This window comes from Pyxicephalus adspersus, chromosome 10 (assembly GCF_032062135.1).
Source record: "Pyxicephalus adspersus chromosome 10, UCB_Pads_2.0, whole genome shotgun sequence".
In the NCBI taxonomy this organism is placed as follows: domain Eukaryota; kingdom Metazoa; phylum Chordata; class Amphibia; order Anura; family Pyxicephalidae; genus Pyxicephalus; species Pyxicephalus adspersus.
Genome location: NC_092867.1, coordinates 2,999,209 through 3,016,990, shown reverse-complemented (window position 1 = coordinate 3,016,990; position 17,782 = coordinate 2,999,209). Strand labels below are relative to the sequence as shown.

The following is a 17,782-nucleotide window of genomic DNA, read 5'->3' as shown; positions in this document are numbered from 1 at the left end:
TCGGTTAAACTGCAGGTGAACCCTGACAATGAAATCTGGAGAACATTTGTGTTTGATCTGTTCAATAGCTGTAAAGAATCAATTGATCCTGCCGGAGCAGATAGCTTCCTGTGATGAATTATCCATTTCTATTGATTGTCTGTAGCCTACAGAATCCCTCCACCCTATATTATAGAAAAAGAAAGGAGGGTGTTCTGTAGTCCTGGCGGAGTGTAGAATGACAAAGGTCACCAGGGGGTGGGGGGGCAGTAGAGTTTGTTGCCAACACCCTACCTGCCATATATATGTATAAAGCAATGTGCCCCTCAGAAACCACCAGAGGGAGGAGGTAAACTAGAACCAACCAATGGGAGGGCTGGCCCTTTAATTAGCTGCCTGTGGCACAGAACCAGCTGATTATCAGCACAGGTCAGTGTGGGAGGAACTCCGCACTCCATAATTCACAGTGTGAGCCTGGAACTCTGCCCGGTGCTAACTCATCCTCTGTGTAAACAGCTTAGAGAGCAGCCCTCCTCCTCACTACTCGCAGGATTAGGAACAAATACGTGCAATCTCCCAAATGACATCCCCGATCTGCAAAGCAGCTACAAATCCCTAAAAGAAACAAAGCCTAGGGCCAAACCGGAGAACTGCTCGCATATCAACGTCCTATCCTAGGTACAGCATCATGCAACAAGATGCTGCAGGGCAAACTGGAACTACATGGCTTGGAGTGCTTTACAGCCGGAAATATTAGATTTACCTATAAATAATGACCCAATAATAATATATGGCTGGTAAAATTATTATAGATAGGACAGGTACTCATTTAGGGTCATCAGAGGTGCATTACACGCCCCAATGTTACTTCAGCATTGCAGCCTGGAAGATTAGCTACAAACATTGCTCAATTTTCTATTAATTGCAGAGTGAATCAGGGAGTGAATGTTCCTCCATCTGCTCACCATCATGGTAGGGTTTGTTGAAAGCCCATTGCATGGAGTACAGGGGTTGTGGCAGGGTGTGGGCATATATTGAATCTGGAGAGAAGTGATCAGGCGGCTCTAAAGCCATGAGCTTGTTTTTTAGCCTTTGATAGGCACTTGGGTCATATTACACAAAATACTTTAATACAATGATCACCCTTTAGGATTTAAGCACTGCCAGGCAGGTGACACCACTACTTCCTGTTTCAGCTTTACAGTTTTTAATGCCCCTTGCCGTCCAGTGAATACTGCAATGAGTATTAAGCTGCTTGTCTGGAGTTCAGTCCTAACATTGGTAAAGCTCCATATTGGATTCTGATCCAGAAAAACACCTAAACTGTATTGGACCTGTTAGAGTGTAAGAATTTGTCTGCCTGTATTACTGGGGAATGACCAGCAGAGGGAGCTCCTACAACAAATAATTCTTCGACATTATTCCATGCGCAGAATTTAAATTAAATCGCAGGAAACCAGCCATGTGACTGCGGCGGGATGGCATGCCTGAAATGCGCATACACTGAAACTCTGACTGTCATGTTGATCCCAGGATGCCAGATCCTGATAGTCATACGCAGATGAAATCTAGGAATTTGAAATTCTGCTCATCTACTTTTAAGATTTTACAAAGCTCTACTAGGCAAGGCAGAAGTAAAGCCTGTGACTGGACAGTGAAAGGAGAAGCAGAAAACATATGAACTCTTGTTACTCTGCTGTCTATTCCTATCAGAATATATTGCATTGCAGCTCTTTGTGCTGCTTCCTCCTCATTCTTTGAGCTCTGCAGTACACGGATAACCAGGGTTATTCAGATGTTTCCTACGTGCCCACCTCTGATCCTGCTAGCTGCGTGATTTGCGGCTTGTACTGCAACCTGCAGCCTTTTGGGATATGTAGGCATCTCTGGGCATCACACAACAGAATCTGGTTGTCAGTCTGGCCAAGGTGAGAAAGTGCTTATTCGCCTGACCTTATATTCTGATTGGATGAGCCACGTTGGCCAACACTGGTGGCATGCAAAGTGCAGTAACCCACAGCAGCCAATCAAAATCCCTTTCTCATGATTTCAGTACAAGCCTGATTCTGATTGGTTGGTGTTGGTAACCTCACAATTGGCTGCGCTGTTCTGATAACATTTAAATAAAGTTGTAACGCCATTACCCTGTCCTTCGCATGAATGTATTTAGGAAAAAGAATGCGCCTCAACCTCAATGCAACAATGAAAGTTGCACTAAGGAGAAAAAAATAAAATCTACTGCACCGGTGGGATTTATATTCCTGATTTTAAATTTCCGCTTTGAGGGACTGAAGACCCTCGGAGGTCTGGATGGCGCCCGAGAAGGGTTAACGTTCCGAATATCCCTCCCTGCCCCCCTTCATCCCCTCGCCCCCCCCCCCTCCCCGAGCCTGGGCACTCTTGTGATTGTGTAATCAAGCGCACCGCACTGATGGGAGCTCAAAAGAAAGAATTTGAAAGCCTTGCAAGTCCGCCCGAGCCAGCGGCCGTCGCAGGGTCTGCAGCGGAGAGGCGGCTGGGTATAATACTTTGTAAGAGGGATTAGATGTTTCAGGAAGGAGAAGTATTAGTGGTCAGGCTGGAGAGATAGAAATTATTATGCTGGGATAAAGGAAGAGGGGGGGTTCAAACCTCTTATCCGACCACTTAATAACAGGACCATAAAAGCGGCTCCGGATTTTAAATGGAATATCGGAAGCGTTTTGTCTGTATAAAGAAAATGCGATGTTTCTGTGCCCCCTGTGTACCGGGGTCATGTGACAAAACCAGCATTGGGCAGGCTGAAGCAGCGTGCTGGCTACTTACCGGGCTCTTCAGTATCTGCGTCACTCGCTTCTTCTGCTCCATCATGTTGAAGTCCTGCCGGAGGTCCGGGGACATGTTCCTCTCCCGCAGGTAGTTGGGGTCAGTCTCGTCAATGCGGTCGAAGTACCGCTCTTTGTGAGGCATGCTGGGAAGAGGAGGGGCTGTGATCACCCCCGGGCTGGATTCGGCACTCATGGTTCAGCTGCAGCGGAGCTGGGTCTCACCTTGAAGAAAAGAAGAAGAGGCAGGTCAGCGAGGCTGAAGAGGCGTCCGATGCAGACATGCACCTGACCGCAGACATCTCATGCGATACAAACGCACATCTGACTGCAGATAGACTGCGGGGATATACCTGACAGCAGATATGCAGGGAGTGCAGTTACAGAAATGCAGCTGAATACAGACGACTAACCGCAGACTGCACATGAAGAGACACACCTGACTGCAGAAATGCAGATATTAGATGCAGACACACAAACACCTCCAGGGCAAACTGGAACTACATCGCTTAGAGCGCTTTACAGCCAAAAAGAATAGATTTACCTATAAATAGTGACCTAAGAATATTACAGGACAGGTATAATGAATACATATAGGACAGGTACTCTTTATGGAGCCATCAGAGGTACATTAGACCCCCCAATGTCTCTTCTGCATTGCACCCTAGAGGATTAGGTACAGATGTTGCTAGATTTTCTATTTTTTTGGGTTCAATAATTTCAGAGTGAATCAGGTAGTGAATGTTCCTCCATCTGCTTGCCATCATGGTAGAGTTTGTTAAAAGCTCAAAGCGTGGGGTGGAGGGGTTGTAGCAAGGTGTGAGCATATATTGAAATAAAGTGATCAGGCAGCTCTAAAGCTAGGAGCTCGTTTTTTCAGACACACACCTGGACATAAACATGATAAGATTTTACCTGCAGATGTTTGGGCTGCAGACACTGGAGATATGCAGCAACTTCAGAAAGACATGCAATGCTGACACACCTGGCCACAAGCATACACCTGACATTAGATGCAGACACACAGACAGGTATATATCATTTTATATTCTGGTAATACAATTGCTGAGATTTTTACCAACTTGCAATGACAGAGAAGTGAAATTTGCAAAGAATTTTGAATCCCTCACAAACTAAGTGTATTCTCTACTTTTTACAACATGCTCCAGGTGTATTATGGGAAAACACCACAGCTTGGCTCTTCATTGATTGGTAGATGATGGAAAAGCTTTCTAATCACAGAGAAGAGGTCGTCCTTCCTGGTCCAGACCATTTCCGCCATCGCATGATAAGGAAGAGCATGCACACAGGTCGATAAGAGTTGTCGATTGCGGATTAGAAGTATATAGCGAGGAAGATGTAGAATCTCTGAGGGTCACTCAGGCATTGCTGCTGCGGGATGTTAACCTGCTTTTCAGCGAAGCATTCTAATAGGAATTCACGTATTACAGCGCAGGTGTTGCAGCACAATGCATACATTTCACATCCGTCCGGTGTGGTACGCTGCCAGTCGGGAAGTCCAAACAAGTTCTAATTGTTTTTATTGCTGTCTGAGACTTCCCACTTGGCAACGACCTCCCTCCTATTTCTGGCCCTGGTGTCACAAGGACAGGAAGTTAAGGAAACTGGACCATAATTATAAGTCTCTCACTTTATCTTAAACCTGGAATTACTGGTAGGTTGTAAAGTGAACCTGTCCTAAGGACAAATATGAGTCAGACATATTATGGATCAGAACCTCAGGCGCCACCACAACATGTTTATCATGGCAGCTCGGTGCCACGGGAGGAAATGATGCTCCTGTGACTAAGGTCCCCTTCTTCTCTTGCCATTATTATGATTATTATTTCACCTATTTGTTGTCACTTTTCTTATTTTATTTACAGCTTGCCATTCTCTTGCTCATACCATGTGATGTTGATATATTAATCATTAGCAGAGATTTCCACAGACCTGAAATTTATTTTGAGGAATCCTCCGTTATCATTGTTTACGAATTTCGCATTTGTGCAGCAAATTTAGGATCTCACGGTTCGTCACAGAATCTCGAACTACCCCACTGCCCCTCCAACATTAACAGACGACTTTCCCAGATGACGCCAGATTTCTATTCTACGTTCAGCAGATTTTTATTTCCTAAGCTCTGCCGACCCTCCAGCAATATAAAAAAAACGGCACAGGCGATTTCACGGTCAGCGTAAAGCATTCGCTGACTTTCAAGGTCACAGAAGGAAGAGGATTGGTCGTGCCACCCCAGGCTGTACACCATGGATAGAGTGACAGCCCGTCCCGCGGATCCCAGAGGACAGATGGCATGTCCTTCCCGCCTCGGGAATGAGTGCGAGATTTGTTGTGAAACCTGATAGGGTCACATGACGCAGGCAAAGACGCCGGATTAACTGACAAGGAGCATTTTGTGACGTGGGCGCAACACTACCCATCCTTGTGTAAACGCGTCGCCTGCGGCCTTTGGCTGACACAGTGTGGCTTTGTGTACGCAGATGACACACGATGTGTGTATAGACAACTACTACTCAGATAAACTTTTCACAAACGTGCCACAGGCATGACCACACATTGAGCAGTCTCTGTTGGCATGAAACCCCTACAAGGCTCCTGGTGGTCATGGATCATGTGACCTTTGCCTAGGCTTTATGGTGTCCCAGCATTACAGGGACATTTTCACCCAATAATATTTGTTGATGTTGATATGAGCTGTGTTGTTCAGTGGAAAGTGAATTTCGATGATACAATGTAACAACTTGTGACAATTATTCACCCTTTGAGCTCACAGCGATCAGCAGGAGGGAGGAAGGTCCCTGTCATGTGCAGATGGTGCCAGAACAATAGAAAAGGAAACAGACAAGAAAAGTAAATAAATATCCCAGAGATTGGGGACAGCCATGGAAAGTTTGGAGTGCAGGAAGTAGGCAGAGCCAGTAAGAGTGACCGCACACTACAAGAATAAAAATGAACCGGCGCTCAGACGTTGGTGGTTAGACATCTTCAAGGACAGACACCCATGGGGACGGATCAGACTTTAAAAATAACTGAAAAGGTAAAAATAAAATCGCAAGGTTTGGATGAAGTGATAAAGAGTCTGTGCCCTCGCTGGATGGAGTCACCCTCCCAGACCACAGTCACTGGGCAATGTAAGATCTTACTGTTAGAGTAGAAATCTTCAAATTAAGACACGTGTTTTGGTGTAAACTGTCCAAGAAGAGATTTCCTCTAACTGCCAGCTGAAAAAACACAAACATGGAGACCAGGCAGGGAGGCAGAGATGGGGCAGAGAGGCAGAGAGGGCAGAGACTAGGCAGAGGGGGCAGAGACAGGGCAGGCTGGAAGTAGGCGGAGCCAGTAAGAGTGACTGCGCACTAAAAGAATAAAAATGAACCGACGCTCAGACATTGGTGGTTAGACGTCTTCAAGGACAGACACTCGGGGGACGGATCGTACTGACAAATAAATGAAAAGGTAAAAATAAAATCCAAAGGTTTGGATGAAGTGATGAGGAGTCTCCCTGACTAGGCAGGCAGGGAGACAGGGAGGCAGAGAGGGCAGAAAGCAAAAAATAAGGGATAAAGAGGAAAGGGTGAGGGGAGGAGACCCAGGTAAATGGATGGAGGCATGCAGAAGGTGAGGTGAGAGAACAACAAGGGAATGACAGAAGAGGGAGTGGTGGACTATTTGGGCCCTAAAGTTACCTGTCAGGGCAGAGCTCTGACATTACACTTAATAATTGCTGAAGGAGGTCCAGTCTTTACCAGCAGCACCCCCAAATTCGTAAATCCCTGTCCCTGTCGGGGTTTAGCAGCGACATGCAGTTTGAAAAAGGAAGCAGCATGCATCAGAAGGGGGGGGGGGGCACCGGACTCTGACACACCTGTAAGTATTTAATTTGAAGATGCATTCTAAGGCTGCAGTGAAAACCCAAAGACACAGGCCACCACAGAGGATTATGCTTCAGACACCCGACAGGTAAAAACCAGAAACCTATTTTCTGAGGCGGCCATATTCCTGCACTCCTCACCATGACCCCTCTTGGGTTTCCCTGACCCACACGTCACCTGCACAAGCATGTGGATTACATAATCCAAAAGGAATGCAGGAATTTACAGAAAACAAGTTTTCTCGTGTCCATCACATGGGCCATACAAGGAGGGAACACAAACAATCTTGACGGTTTACAGAGGGCACATATGATGAAAAGCCACGCGGGAGGGAGAAAACACATGATGATATCAATAAGGCATCCAGAGGTCAGATGACAGACACCGAACAAAGGAAGGAAGACGTAATGGTTGCTAGCAGCAATCAGTGTTGTGGTAAATAAACGGCCGTAAAATGACAATCTCACCATTATGTGGGTTGATAAACAGTGACACTTCCCCATCAAAAAAAAAAAAAAAAGAGAACCAGTCATGTAAACCCAACATAAGTCAGTCACGGCACCACAAATCTCAGCATTTCCACTTTCTAAAAGTAGACCAGTTTACAACAGTCTGATATCTAGTGGAGAGGAGACTGAGGTAATGCTTTTTCCAGCTTGCAGCAGACTACAGTCCCAAGGTGACCGCACTGCGACACCCCCTATGGCTTGGCCTGCCAGGATTTGTTTGGTGATGGGAAAGGCGGTCGCCCTTTTACATTTTAATTGGAAGAGAAAATCAAAGGAGCCATAATTATCTGGGACAGGGCCGTGCGTCACGTAGTCGATGTCACATGCCTGGCGCGACCTTCTTGCTGGAAGACATGGGGACACGCTGATCCGGCTGCGACGAGCAGGATGCCGGCCAGGGTACGCCAGACACAGACGGCCCTTTGTGAAACAACGGGGAAAGGACGGGGATTGTACCAGTCACTGTGTGTGCCATGAAGTCATGTTTCAGCCATTTGTAAAGAATTTAACTCCTCGTCCAATTAGTGAAGAGGACGGCATAAAGAGAACCGGTCCGGACTAAACCCAAAAATCTTAACGCACTGTATAGAGGAACCGTAATCAGCACTGCAGCGCACAACACACTTGCCATGCATTGCATTAAAAAGTTGCTTAAGGTTTGTTTTTGCTGCGCTGCATTGCCAGCTCACTCAGCATGAACAGGTTGCCTTGATGCAGGAAATTCACTGCAACCATGAAAGCCTCTATAACTATTGCAACATGCAATAGTTATGCACCCCAGTGCACCTTGCTGAATTAAATGGTTAGTAAGCTGACTTGTCCCTGCTCCTGGCCTGTAATTGGATAGTGAAAGAGAGGCAAGAGATAAGCTCCTCCCGTCAGCACATGTGCATGCAGAAGAGCCCTGATTGGCTCCTAGCTCCGAAATAATGTTCTATTATGTGTAGTCACCAAAAACTGCAATACACTTCTGGGAAAATTTGTTTTTATATATTAGAAGACAGGTAGGCCTTTCAGTCCCATCCCTTCTTTGAGCCTCCTGGATGAGGTACAAGAGTGCTGTCCAGGGGACATGGCAAGACTTTTCCTGTACGCTGGAACGTGGCCTCCAGGATCGGTGATCGCCGAGTTAGAGCCCCTTGCCGGGGGTGATAAGGACAGTCTGTCTCGGTCTGGTTTTGCTCACAGCTCAGCCGTGTTATGTAATCTTATGGCGGTGATGTCAGCCTCCCAAATCCCTGTAAGACCTTCTCCTGTCACTTCAGACATAGCCAGCTGCCAGCAGGGCGATTAGGATTAACCCTTCGGCTGCTTCCTTAACCCCCCTCCTCTTCCTCATACTGGAACAACCATGGAGCATAAAAAGAACAAAAACAAAACAAACTGCAAAAAAGTTCCAAAAGATTCCTTAAAAGCCTTCCTTAAAAGGTAAAAGTCTACAAAAAACCAATGTCACCGTGGTGAAAGCTGGGGTTAGCTGTGCCCAATATGAGGGCTTCCACCAACCCTGCAGCCAGTTCCTGCTGTGCCCATTATGAGCGACTCTCACCACACCCTGGTGCCAATTTCCAGTTCTGTACACTTGCAGTGCCCAATATGAAGGGCCCCCCACCATCTCTGTGCCCATTTCCAGGTTTGCACACCTGCAGTGCCCATTATGAAGGGCCCTCACCATCTCTGTGCCGAGTTCCCAGTTATGCACCCCCGCAGTGCCCCTTATGAAGGGCCCTCACCATCTCTGTGCCAAGTTTTCGGTCTACACCCATGCAGTGCCCTTCATGAAGGGCCCCTCATCATCTCTGTGCCCAGTTCCCGAGTCTGCACCCCTACAGTGCCCATTATACGAGGTTCCCATTAGTCCTGCGCTGAGTTTCTAAAATCCACTTTCCTTTAACTCACAAACCTTTGCTTGGTGAAGAATGCACTGGCATAATAACACAATAATCTGCAGCTGTAATATGCAATTCTATTTGTCCGCCATGGGGGCATTTGGCACCTTGGCCCTCGTACTTCAGTGACACCGGGTCCTGGGTACACTCACAGGCCTCCTCCCTCAGGTGGAAGCAATTAAAGTTGTTTCCCGGTAACTGCAGCCAAGTTCAGCTAAAACAAAAGCGTTCTGGATTTCATAGCAGGCCGGCGGGATTTACAGAACTTTTAGCAGAGCCCTGCATGCCTCAGGGCCTCTGGGAAAAAATCCACGGATGGAAGGGAAGTCGTCGGCCCTCACAGGAAGCGCCCACCCTGCCGCATCAATCATACTTTCGAAGGATCAATCTGGACAATTCCATAACGTGCAAAACATCACCCATCAAGCAAGAGAAGAAAAGTTGTATCACGATAAGTGGCAATATAATCGGCTTCGGATTTGGTGCGTGGCCCTCTGCTGGAGGGGCCCATTTATTTTCCCTGGTGCTGCTGTGCAGGGGATTACAGCCGGATGAAATCAAGACAGATTTGTCCACTTATTGCGGCAGCATCCAAACAATGATTGTGATGGATATCTGGAATATTAGGTGGCCCGGAGCTCTAATTCCAGACACAGAATCATTTCATTGCGGGAGCCAATGTCCTTCTCCATAAACACGGCCATCCGTCCAATGGGGCGTCAGCTAGGAAGGGGTTAGAGAAAGGACATCCTGACTACTTGGCAGTCAGACGTTGTCCATCACTGAGACTAGGGAAAAAAAAAAAATAATATTCTTTCCGTGATTACAAGCATCTGGACAATTCCAAGGGTGTCGTTTAGCGGTAATAGGCGCCCTACATCGGAGATTTGGGATTGGATGCTGCAAAGGTTCCAGAATCGGGAAGATAAAGAGCAGTCGTGTTGTTCTAATTAGTAATAGTGTATTATTACATGCAGCTATTAGAAGTACATTATTCTGTATGATAAAGGCCACATCGCCTTGGCCAATCCAAGCCAAGTGACAGGGACTCTTTAAAGACCTCCACAGCCTGTATATACTTACCTTTGCCACATTTTCCTTCTTCTGTCCCAAGATACCTTTCTAGGTCAGTGTTCTCCCCGGCCCCTTTTAGCTGGGCACACCACCCAGCACTTTAGGGTAGCCACCTAGCTGTTTTCGGGTTGTTACTGAATAGTTGGGTAACAAAACAGGGGCTGCCATCAGCCCGCAATTTTTTCCCACCCAGCGTAAAAAATCTGGATTGAACACTGTAGGTATAGAGCGCAATGGCCAGACTTACCAGCCAATAGTTGGCCCTGAACAGATCACATGATGGAGGGTGTGCCTCTTATTGCCCTATTTAAAGGTCCACCCCGCACCAAGTAGTTTACAGTTGCTATAGAGAGCGAGTCCTGGTTTACACAAGAGCTAGTATCAGTGATTCAAAAGAGGGGCTTTAAGAGACCCTACCCTGTCACTCTTCCACAATGGCTTGGGGTCACTTTAATAGTTTCTGTGGTCCCCAGTATTGGAAAGAGCCAATCAAGATCTACATGTGCTCTGGGAAAGGTGTGAGCTGTTAACCCATCAGTGTTCTGCTGCTCCTTCACTGCCCAACTAGCAGCATCTCAATGGGAAGGACAGTACAATGTATGAATTATAAAAGGAGACACACAACTACAAATTTGGCAGATAAGAACACACATTTGTGTATTTCTTTTTTTTTTTTGGAGATTAAGTAACAGTCCGAACATTCCCGATTAAATCCCTTTCCTATTGTGTGATACTCCTAGATTGTAAGCTCTTCGGGGCAGGGTCCTCTCCTCCTCCTGGGTCACTGTCTGTATCTGTCAGACATTTGCAACCCCTATTTAAAGTACAGTGCTACGTAATATGTTGGCTCTATATAAATCCTGTTTAATAATAAAAATAATTTTGTACTGCAAGTGGCCCTTTGTGACACCAGGGGACCCCCTCACTTCTTGTTCAGATCGAGGACATTCACTTACTCAAAAATTGCACCGGAGGTCTGCTGTAAATAAAACGAGGTAAATAAAGAACACAAATAGAACCTGGGAACAGACGGCCATCTCTCACACTCCGTATTCCTCATTTATCTCTCCTCTCCATCTGAGCAGCTCCAGATCTTGGCAGGGGCTCCGGGGAAGCCGGCACAGGGCCGTGCTCTTGGAATGGTGGGGCCAGGAAGCAATTATGGTTATGAGTGCGGTGTTAGAAAAGCACACTTAAGATGATGTATAAAAATACAATTTGGAGCTTGCGGTGGGTCGACTTACAGTCTAATAATGAAGCAGAATTTACGTAAGAGAAGAAGCCAACCCGAGGCGCGAAGAGGTAAAAGGTGATGGGGACGCCGGATGGAAAAGAAGTAGAAGCAACACCACAGGAGGCCTGAAGGATGGTAAGGAGCCCCTCACAATCTGTCCCTTTAGGATAAAAAAGCCATCTGGCTAAATCACTTATTGTGCCAAAATGCCAATTGTTTGACTTGGCGCCAGCGTGAACTATATTGGCCACCAATCTTCCCCAGCTCAGATTCCTTTTAGGAAAACCTATCATTAGTTGCAAACATGAACAGTAATGTGTCAAGGTATGGAGCAGCTCCGGTATGAGGAGAGATTAGCGGAACCGAATCTATTCTCCCTTGAGAAGAGACGTATAAGGGGGGATATGATCACCCTGTATAAATATATAAATGATCCATATAGAGAACTCTCTTCCCAATGATTCACTGTAATGTCATTACAAAGCACAAGGGGGCGCTCTTTGTGTCTGGAGGAAAAGAAGTTTAGGCTCCTGGTAAAGGAAGGGATTCTTCACTGTAAGGGCTGTGAAAATGTGGAATCGGAGTAGTTTCAGCAAGTTCTTTAGATTTCTAAGGAAAAGCTACATGATTTCTAGCAGCACAGAATATAACTGGGGATAAAAGTAAAAATAACAGAGACTGCTGATCCAGGGAACATCGGATTGCCTCATGGAATCAGGAAGGAATTTTTTTCCCGTTAGAGCAAATTGTACCAGAGTTTTTTTGCCTTCCTCTGGATCAACTGATCCATGGGGTTTTATATCTGGGATATGTTTAATTCCCGAGTGGGTGAACTTGATGGACTTATGCCTTTTTTCAACCTGACTTACTAAGGTAACACTTTCATGTATTATCTCAGATATTGGAGAACACCTCATGACCTTTGATCAGGCATCATCCAGGGTCACCTTCTAGCAAGAACCAATGTGGGAAGGGTCTTGGAATAGGTTACCTTGGAGAAACTATTCCAGCTAGTTGACCCTTTACTTTGGGAAGATTTTAACATTAAGGGTGCTGGTAACTTCCACCAGGGAAGTCCTAGATGGACACTAGATAATGAAGAATGGATGAGCCCTCAGCATAGTCCTGGAGGAGACATCAACAGGTCTATAGCTGGTGTGACAGCAGGTTTGTAACGGTTACAGACCCCCAATATGTCACCAGATTCCCCAAAAAATCATAATCAGTTCCATGACGCAGCACTAAGACTTTACAAGATGTCATGGTTTGGTTTTACTTTACATTTGGACAACTGGGAACACAACAACTATAAGGAAATCATAGGGACCAAAATAATTTATTTACCGGTATATAAAATCTGCAAATCACAAACTTGCAATGGCTAGAAAGGATTTTTGAGCACTTGGACCAATTTGTGGAGGCCCAGCTCTAAGCGGTGTTACCCTTCCGCCATCTTGAAATTTAATATAGAGACCCGGTCTAATTCCCCTCACAATTTGGTTCCAATGCTCCCTAAGAGTATAGAGGTAATGTGACTACAGAATTTGCAAACCGTGCTGCCCGGTGGCTTCCATGGATTTGTCTTCTATGTAGTAGCAGGAGGTAAAGACCACTTTTCTTCATTTCATGGCCCATTATATTAGCAAGTGCAGTTGGGAATCGGTCATTTAAGGAAAAGAAGACAGATTGCCTTACCTTCTGTCATGATGAGAAAAGTTCACTTTCTATCTAGTGCAGACTGACTACAGATACCAAGTGTGACAAAGCAGACAAATATTTCATAGTGGATGATATCCCCCTACCTGAAAATGGCAGAGTTTAGGAAACCACATCTTCTGTTCAGGTATTAAATGGTCACCCGAGGAAGAATCGTCATAGGAGGGATCAGCAGAATGATGGAAGATCCATTCACAGGATACAGACAATCGGCAGACACAGACGCCTGGTAGTCTCGCAGTAAGTGGCCCAGATTTCCCCAGGAAGAAAGTCCTCCGCAGAAGAATCAACTTCCTTCCATGACGGCCATCCACTCCCCCTCAATCCTCCCACCAACCGACCATCCATCACCCGGATGACGACTCTGCGTTGTATCAGCAGAATCGCAGGGAAAAGTCAATGAATATTTAAACAAAAGTGAAATGGTACAGCGGTCAAAAAATGGTAAAACGGGACAGGTTGGAGGACAATGACTGGTTCATTATCCCCGGGCCTGCCCTTTATATAAAAAAAAAAAAAAAAAACAAACTTTCAAGCAGAACTCCATTCTCACCTTTTTTAAAAACGTTTTTCCTAAATCTATGCCTCCTATCGCGCTCTCAGGTTTTAAAGATAAAACCTATGCTTTACATGCTCTATTAAGAAAAATGTCACAGGAAGGCGAAGGTGAAAATCCCCAGGGGAGGGAGAAATCCCACCATTGGCAGCTGTCCCCATTGGAAGATTTCCCATACCTCTGGTTAGAATGAAAAGTTCTAAAATGACATTTTCCCTTTAAGAGTCGTCGCTGAAGGGTTGATTGTCCTTACTTGTTCTGCTTTTAATGTCGTTCCCATAAGCGGTAATGTCACCCTCCCACGGGGAACAGAAATCACACAAATAAGGATAAAAAGGAAATGCATCAGACATGCAGAAAAACAGCCAGAACCAGCGGCCGGGCTCAATGCTCTGTCCATGACTGGGCCAGTAAGCTCTCCATTGAACTCCAGTAAACTCTGCAGAGCAGGAAGCTGGAAGATAATACTTGGAGCTGTTATATAACGCTGGGTGTTGTCTGCTACACAAATCTGGAGAGCCCTAAAGACAAAGTAAAAATTCTAATGCAGAAGCACCTAAATGCATGCCATGTTTTATGCAATTGTAAAATTCCAGGTATATTTAGCCCTTTACAGGGATTACAGAACTTCCCGACTGTACCATTCGCTTTTCTCTTTGCAGAAGAACAGAGCCATCTCATACAGGGTCATATCTACCCCCAGGCCTGGGGTGTCGGCTCAGATGGCAAGGTCGTGAAAATCCTGGTACCAATGAAGTCCTTAGGTGTGTTGACAGGTCCACTTTAGAATGAGCCCTTATGATTTGTCAGGATGCAAGGCATGCTAGGGCTTGAAGCTGCAGAATCGCCATTTAATGGCCATTGACATTGCAATTCAATCATTGCAAAGAGAACTTTAATTTTAGGAAATTTGATTGCTTTCAGCAAGATGTTACCGTGATGTGAAATAGGGGTGCGTCCCAAAGGGGGGTTCTATACCTGATCAGGTTTTGTGTTGCCAAGCCAGTTATAGTATAAAAAGTATAAAGCGGGCAGAAAGTGACTTTTTATGGCAAGGTAATTCTGTTAAAACTTAATATCTTGTGTTCAAACTGATGTTATGTTCATTGTGTTTATTATAACACAGGTAATGTGAGTCTCGATATCCCCTGAGGAAGCGAATATGCGAAACGGGTCAGCAACGAGACTTGCTTACCATTCTTTGATTAAGATTAAATGGTTTTGATAACTGGGCTTCATGATTTAGGTGTAAGAAGCTCAACAAACATTGTCTATGGAATATACGGTTCTTTCTGTGATTGTGACCGTTACTTTGTAATGATTTTATGTTCTAATTTTTTTTTGAATACCTATAATAAAGATGTTTTTGTTTTAACAGTCTTAGCTACCAGTAAAAAGCCACTTTCTGCTCTTTTTACACTTAAGATATTGGCGTGCTTTGTTTCCATTGAAGCTGACAATTTTATTACCTAGCGTTCATTGTGCGATTCTTCAGGTCCCTATCTAGCGGTTTCACATTTTGCATTTGTTGGTGATATGAAAGTGCTGAAAAAGTGATGGAAAACTCTCACATATATGGGCAGCTCCTGGGCTCCTAAAAGAAAAAAAAACTTTTTGAAAAGTTAGGGTTTTGTTCCCAGGGGTCTCATATTTCCAACAATCCAACTCAGAAATGTTTCCTTGACGGAGATGCCCCGGGGGGGTCATCGGAGATAATAGTTTCATTGCAGCTGTGTGACAGATTTAGTATCTGTATATCTAGCAGAAGGGAGCGTTCTGAGTACGGGTGGTCACACACAGTACAATCTTTTTCTTTTTTTTTTTTTTAATATTTTTGGTGATGTGACTGCATTGAGCATGGCTGGAGATCCTCAGCACAGCTGGGTGACCTTGCATATGTCAGACCCCCGGATTTGGTGCTGTGAATTTGTACTGCACATTAATCTTGTCCCTTGTAAATTGAAGAGGATTCCCGGGCTCCAAGAACATCCAATTAAGGTGAGCAATGATTTATAAAGCAGTAGGGGGGTCCTATAAACTAGCTCCAGCATACAAAGAGGGAGGATCAGAGCCGGAGTTTAAAAGAGGTGAACATTTTTCCTTCCTTGCTTGTAATAAATTTGCTCCTTTGGCCCGGTTGGTGGATTCAGGAATTACGTCAATCTGCACCTTTGATGCGAAATTTGTTGGTTTTGGAAGCATAGCAATAACCACATATATAGGGCTTCTTTCTAATTTTTGGATCCATACCCAAGACACAATTTTCAGAGAGTTTCAAAGGGTTACAAAATGTCATCATTGTGCAGCCACAAAATGTCCATCCCTATTCAGGGCCCAAAACATCCACTTTGCAAACATCAGGGATGGTCTAGTCCAGAGTCCTTCATACGAGCCATGGCATATGGAAAGGGGTGGCAGGGTTTACGGTGCAGCAGGGTTTTTGCTCCTGAACTTTGCCAAGGCACCTTCCCCATCACCATTGGACATGGGGGGGAATTTAGGTGCACGGGAGCGTTGTGATGGTCCTCCTCCTAGATTGTAAGCTCTTCTAGGCAGGGTCCTCTCCTCCACCTGTGTCCCTGTCTGTCATTTGCAACTCCTAGTTAATGTACAGCGCTGCGTAATATCTTGGCGCTATATAAATCCTGTTTACTACCAGTAATAATATTAAATATCATCTCACACCCAGGTTTCATCAAGCTATGCATATCAAGAAAAATATCAGCTTCTTTTCATCTTTGCTCCTTGTTGCCAGACAAGAGGCATGTGCTGTATGCTTTTAATGATTGAAGATTACAGCTGCTGGCATTGGAACAACCAATATCCTTTTATTTTTATTCCTCGAGGATGCACTTACTCTTTAATTACTAAACCACAAGCTGCTACAGCCACAGCACCCTGAAGTGTTCAGCGGGCGTGGTGAAAGTTCTCTCCTTAACAAAATGAACGGAACTGATTTTAATTAAGAACTTCCTGTGATTAATCCATACTTGCCCAGACGGCAATCCCTGATTGAGCCCAACAAGTTGGTACCTGAACTCTTCCTGAGGAGATAACGACATCTACAGATGGACGACGTGCCAGCAAACTTTTGTGCCTGCATCTGCCCAGATGTTTGAGTGACTGCTTTTCCTTTGCTCCAAGACCCTGAAAAGTGATACCCATAAGGTTGGAGACAGTTTTCAACATGCTAGGAATGTCCGTCAGCTCACGCAGAGTAAAGAGGCACAAGATCCAAAGCGCCGGGGGGGAGGCGATCAAGGATGGGAGGACGGGTGGCTCTGTGCCAGTGCTCTAACTTAGATCCAATGTCGGCCACTGACACCGCTGCGACTTACTGGCTTGGGGTGAGAAATTCCCTCTAGAACCAGAAGGCAGATTAGATTCCGCCAGGAGAGAGGATTTACCAGGCCGCCCGCCAACTATTCCACTGACAGGCATCGCTTTCCCCCAGGGACTAAATTGCACTTTTTATTGTAACTGTAGAAATGGTTTACAGAATGACTGGATGGACAAAAACACAGAGCTGGCTGTATAGAGGGGCTCAAATTTTGGGATAGGTTCAAAAAAAAGGGGGCAGCTTGGCAGAGACAGGGAGAATAGGCAGAATTACTAATCAATCACAGAGATTTGGCGATTTTTTTGTAATGCAAAAACATGAAAACGATTTTGAAACAATGTTACATTCATCTCGGCTTGCAGTTGATGGATTTTGATATATGACAAATTTGCTGTAGCATACTTGGTGAGTGTAGATTTTGTTGCCATACGTCGGTGTAACAGTTCATTTATCAGGAAACGCTTTCAAAATGATTCTCTTCTTCTGCTCCGTGTCACATGGCTACAGGTGCCAAACAAATATACAGATCTATGGGGATTTCGCTGAAGGATTAGATATATAAAATAGCAACATACCAAAAGAACATGCAAATGTTCTAACTTCAAATTCACCTCCTCAAATCTAAAAGGAACCAAAAATGGTACTGCTTGTTCCCATACAATATAAAAAGCCACCCAGTGGAAGAGAAAAAAATACCAGTTCCACCAAAGGCCATTGTAATTTTTTCTTCTTGAGCTACTGAGCCCTTTCAACATGTAATTTCCAGGTAGGCCAGATATCGGCACCCC

The 17,782-nt window shown here is 45.1% G+C and overlaps 1 protein-coding gene across 5 annotated transcripts in view; it reads right to left on the bottom strand.

The window, feature by feature from the left end:
• ADD3 (adducin 3) overlaps positions 1 to 17,782 on the bottom strand; it is a 72,130-nt gene that overhangs the window by 16,058 nt on the left and 38,290 nt on the right. For 4 of the 5 annotated variants that reach the window (XM_072424328.1, XM_072424332.1, XM_072424331.1 and 1 more), the window contains one exon: positions 2,785 to 3,008. In XM_072424328.1, coding sequence (XP_072280429.1) covers positions 2,785 to 2,979 — 195 coding nt within the window. In that variant the 5' untranslated portion in view covers positions 2,980 to 3,008. Of the gene's footprint in view, positions 1 to 2,784; positions 3,009 to 13,184; positions 13,359 to 17,782 lie in introns of those variants that run through there. The other variant, XM_072424330.1, reaches the window with a different exon arrangement.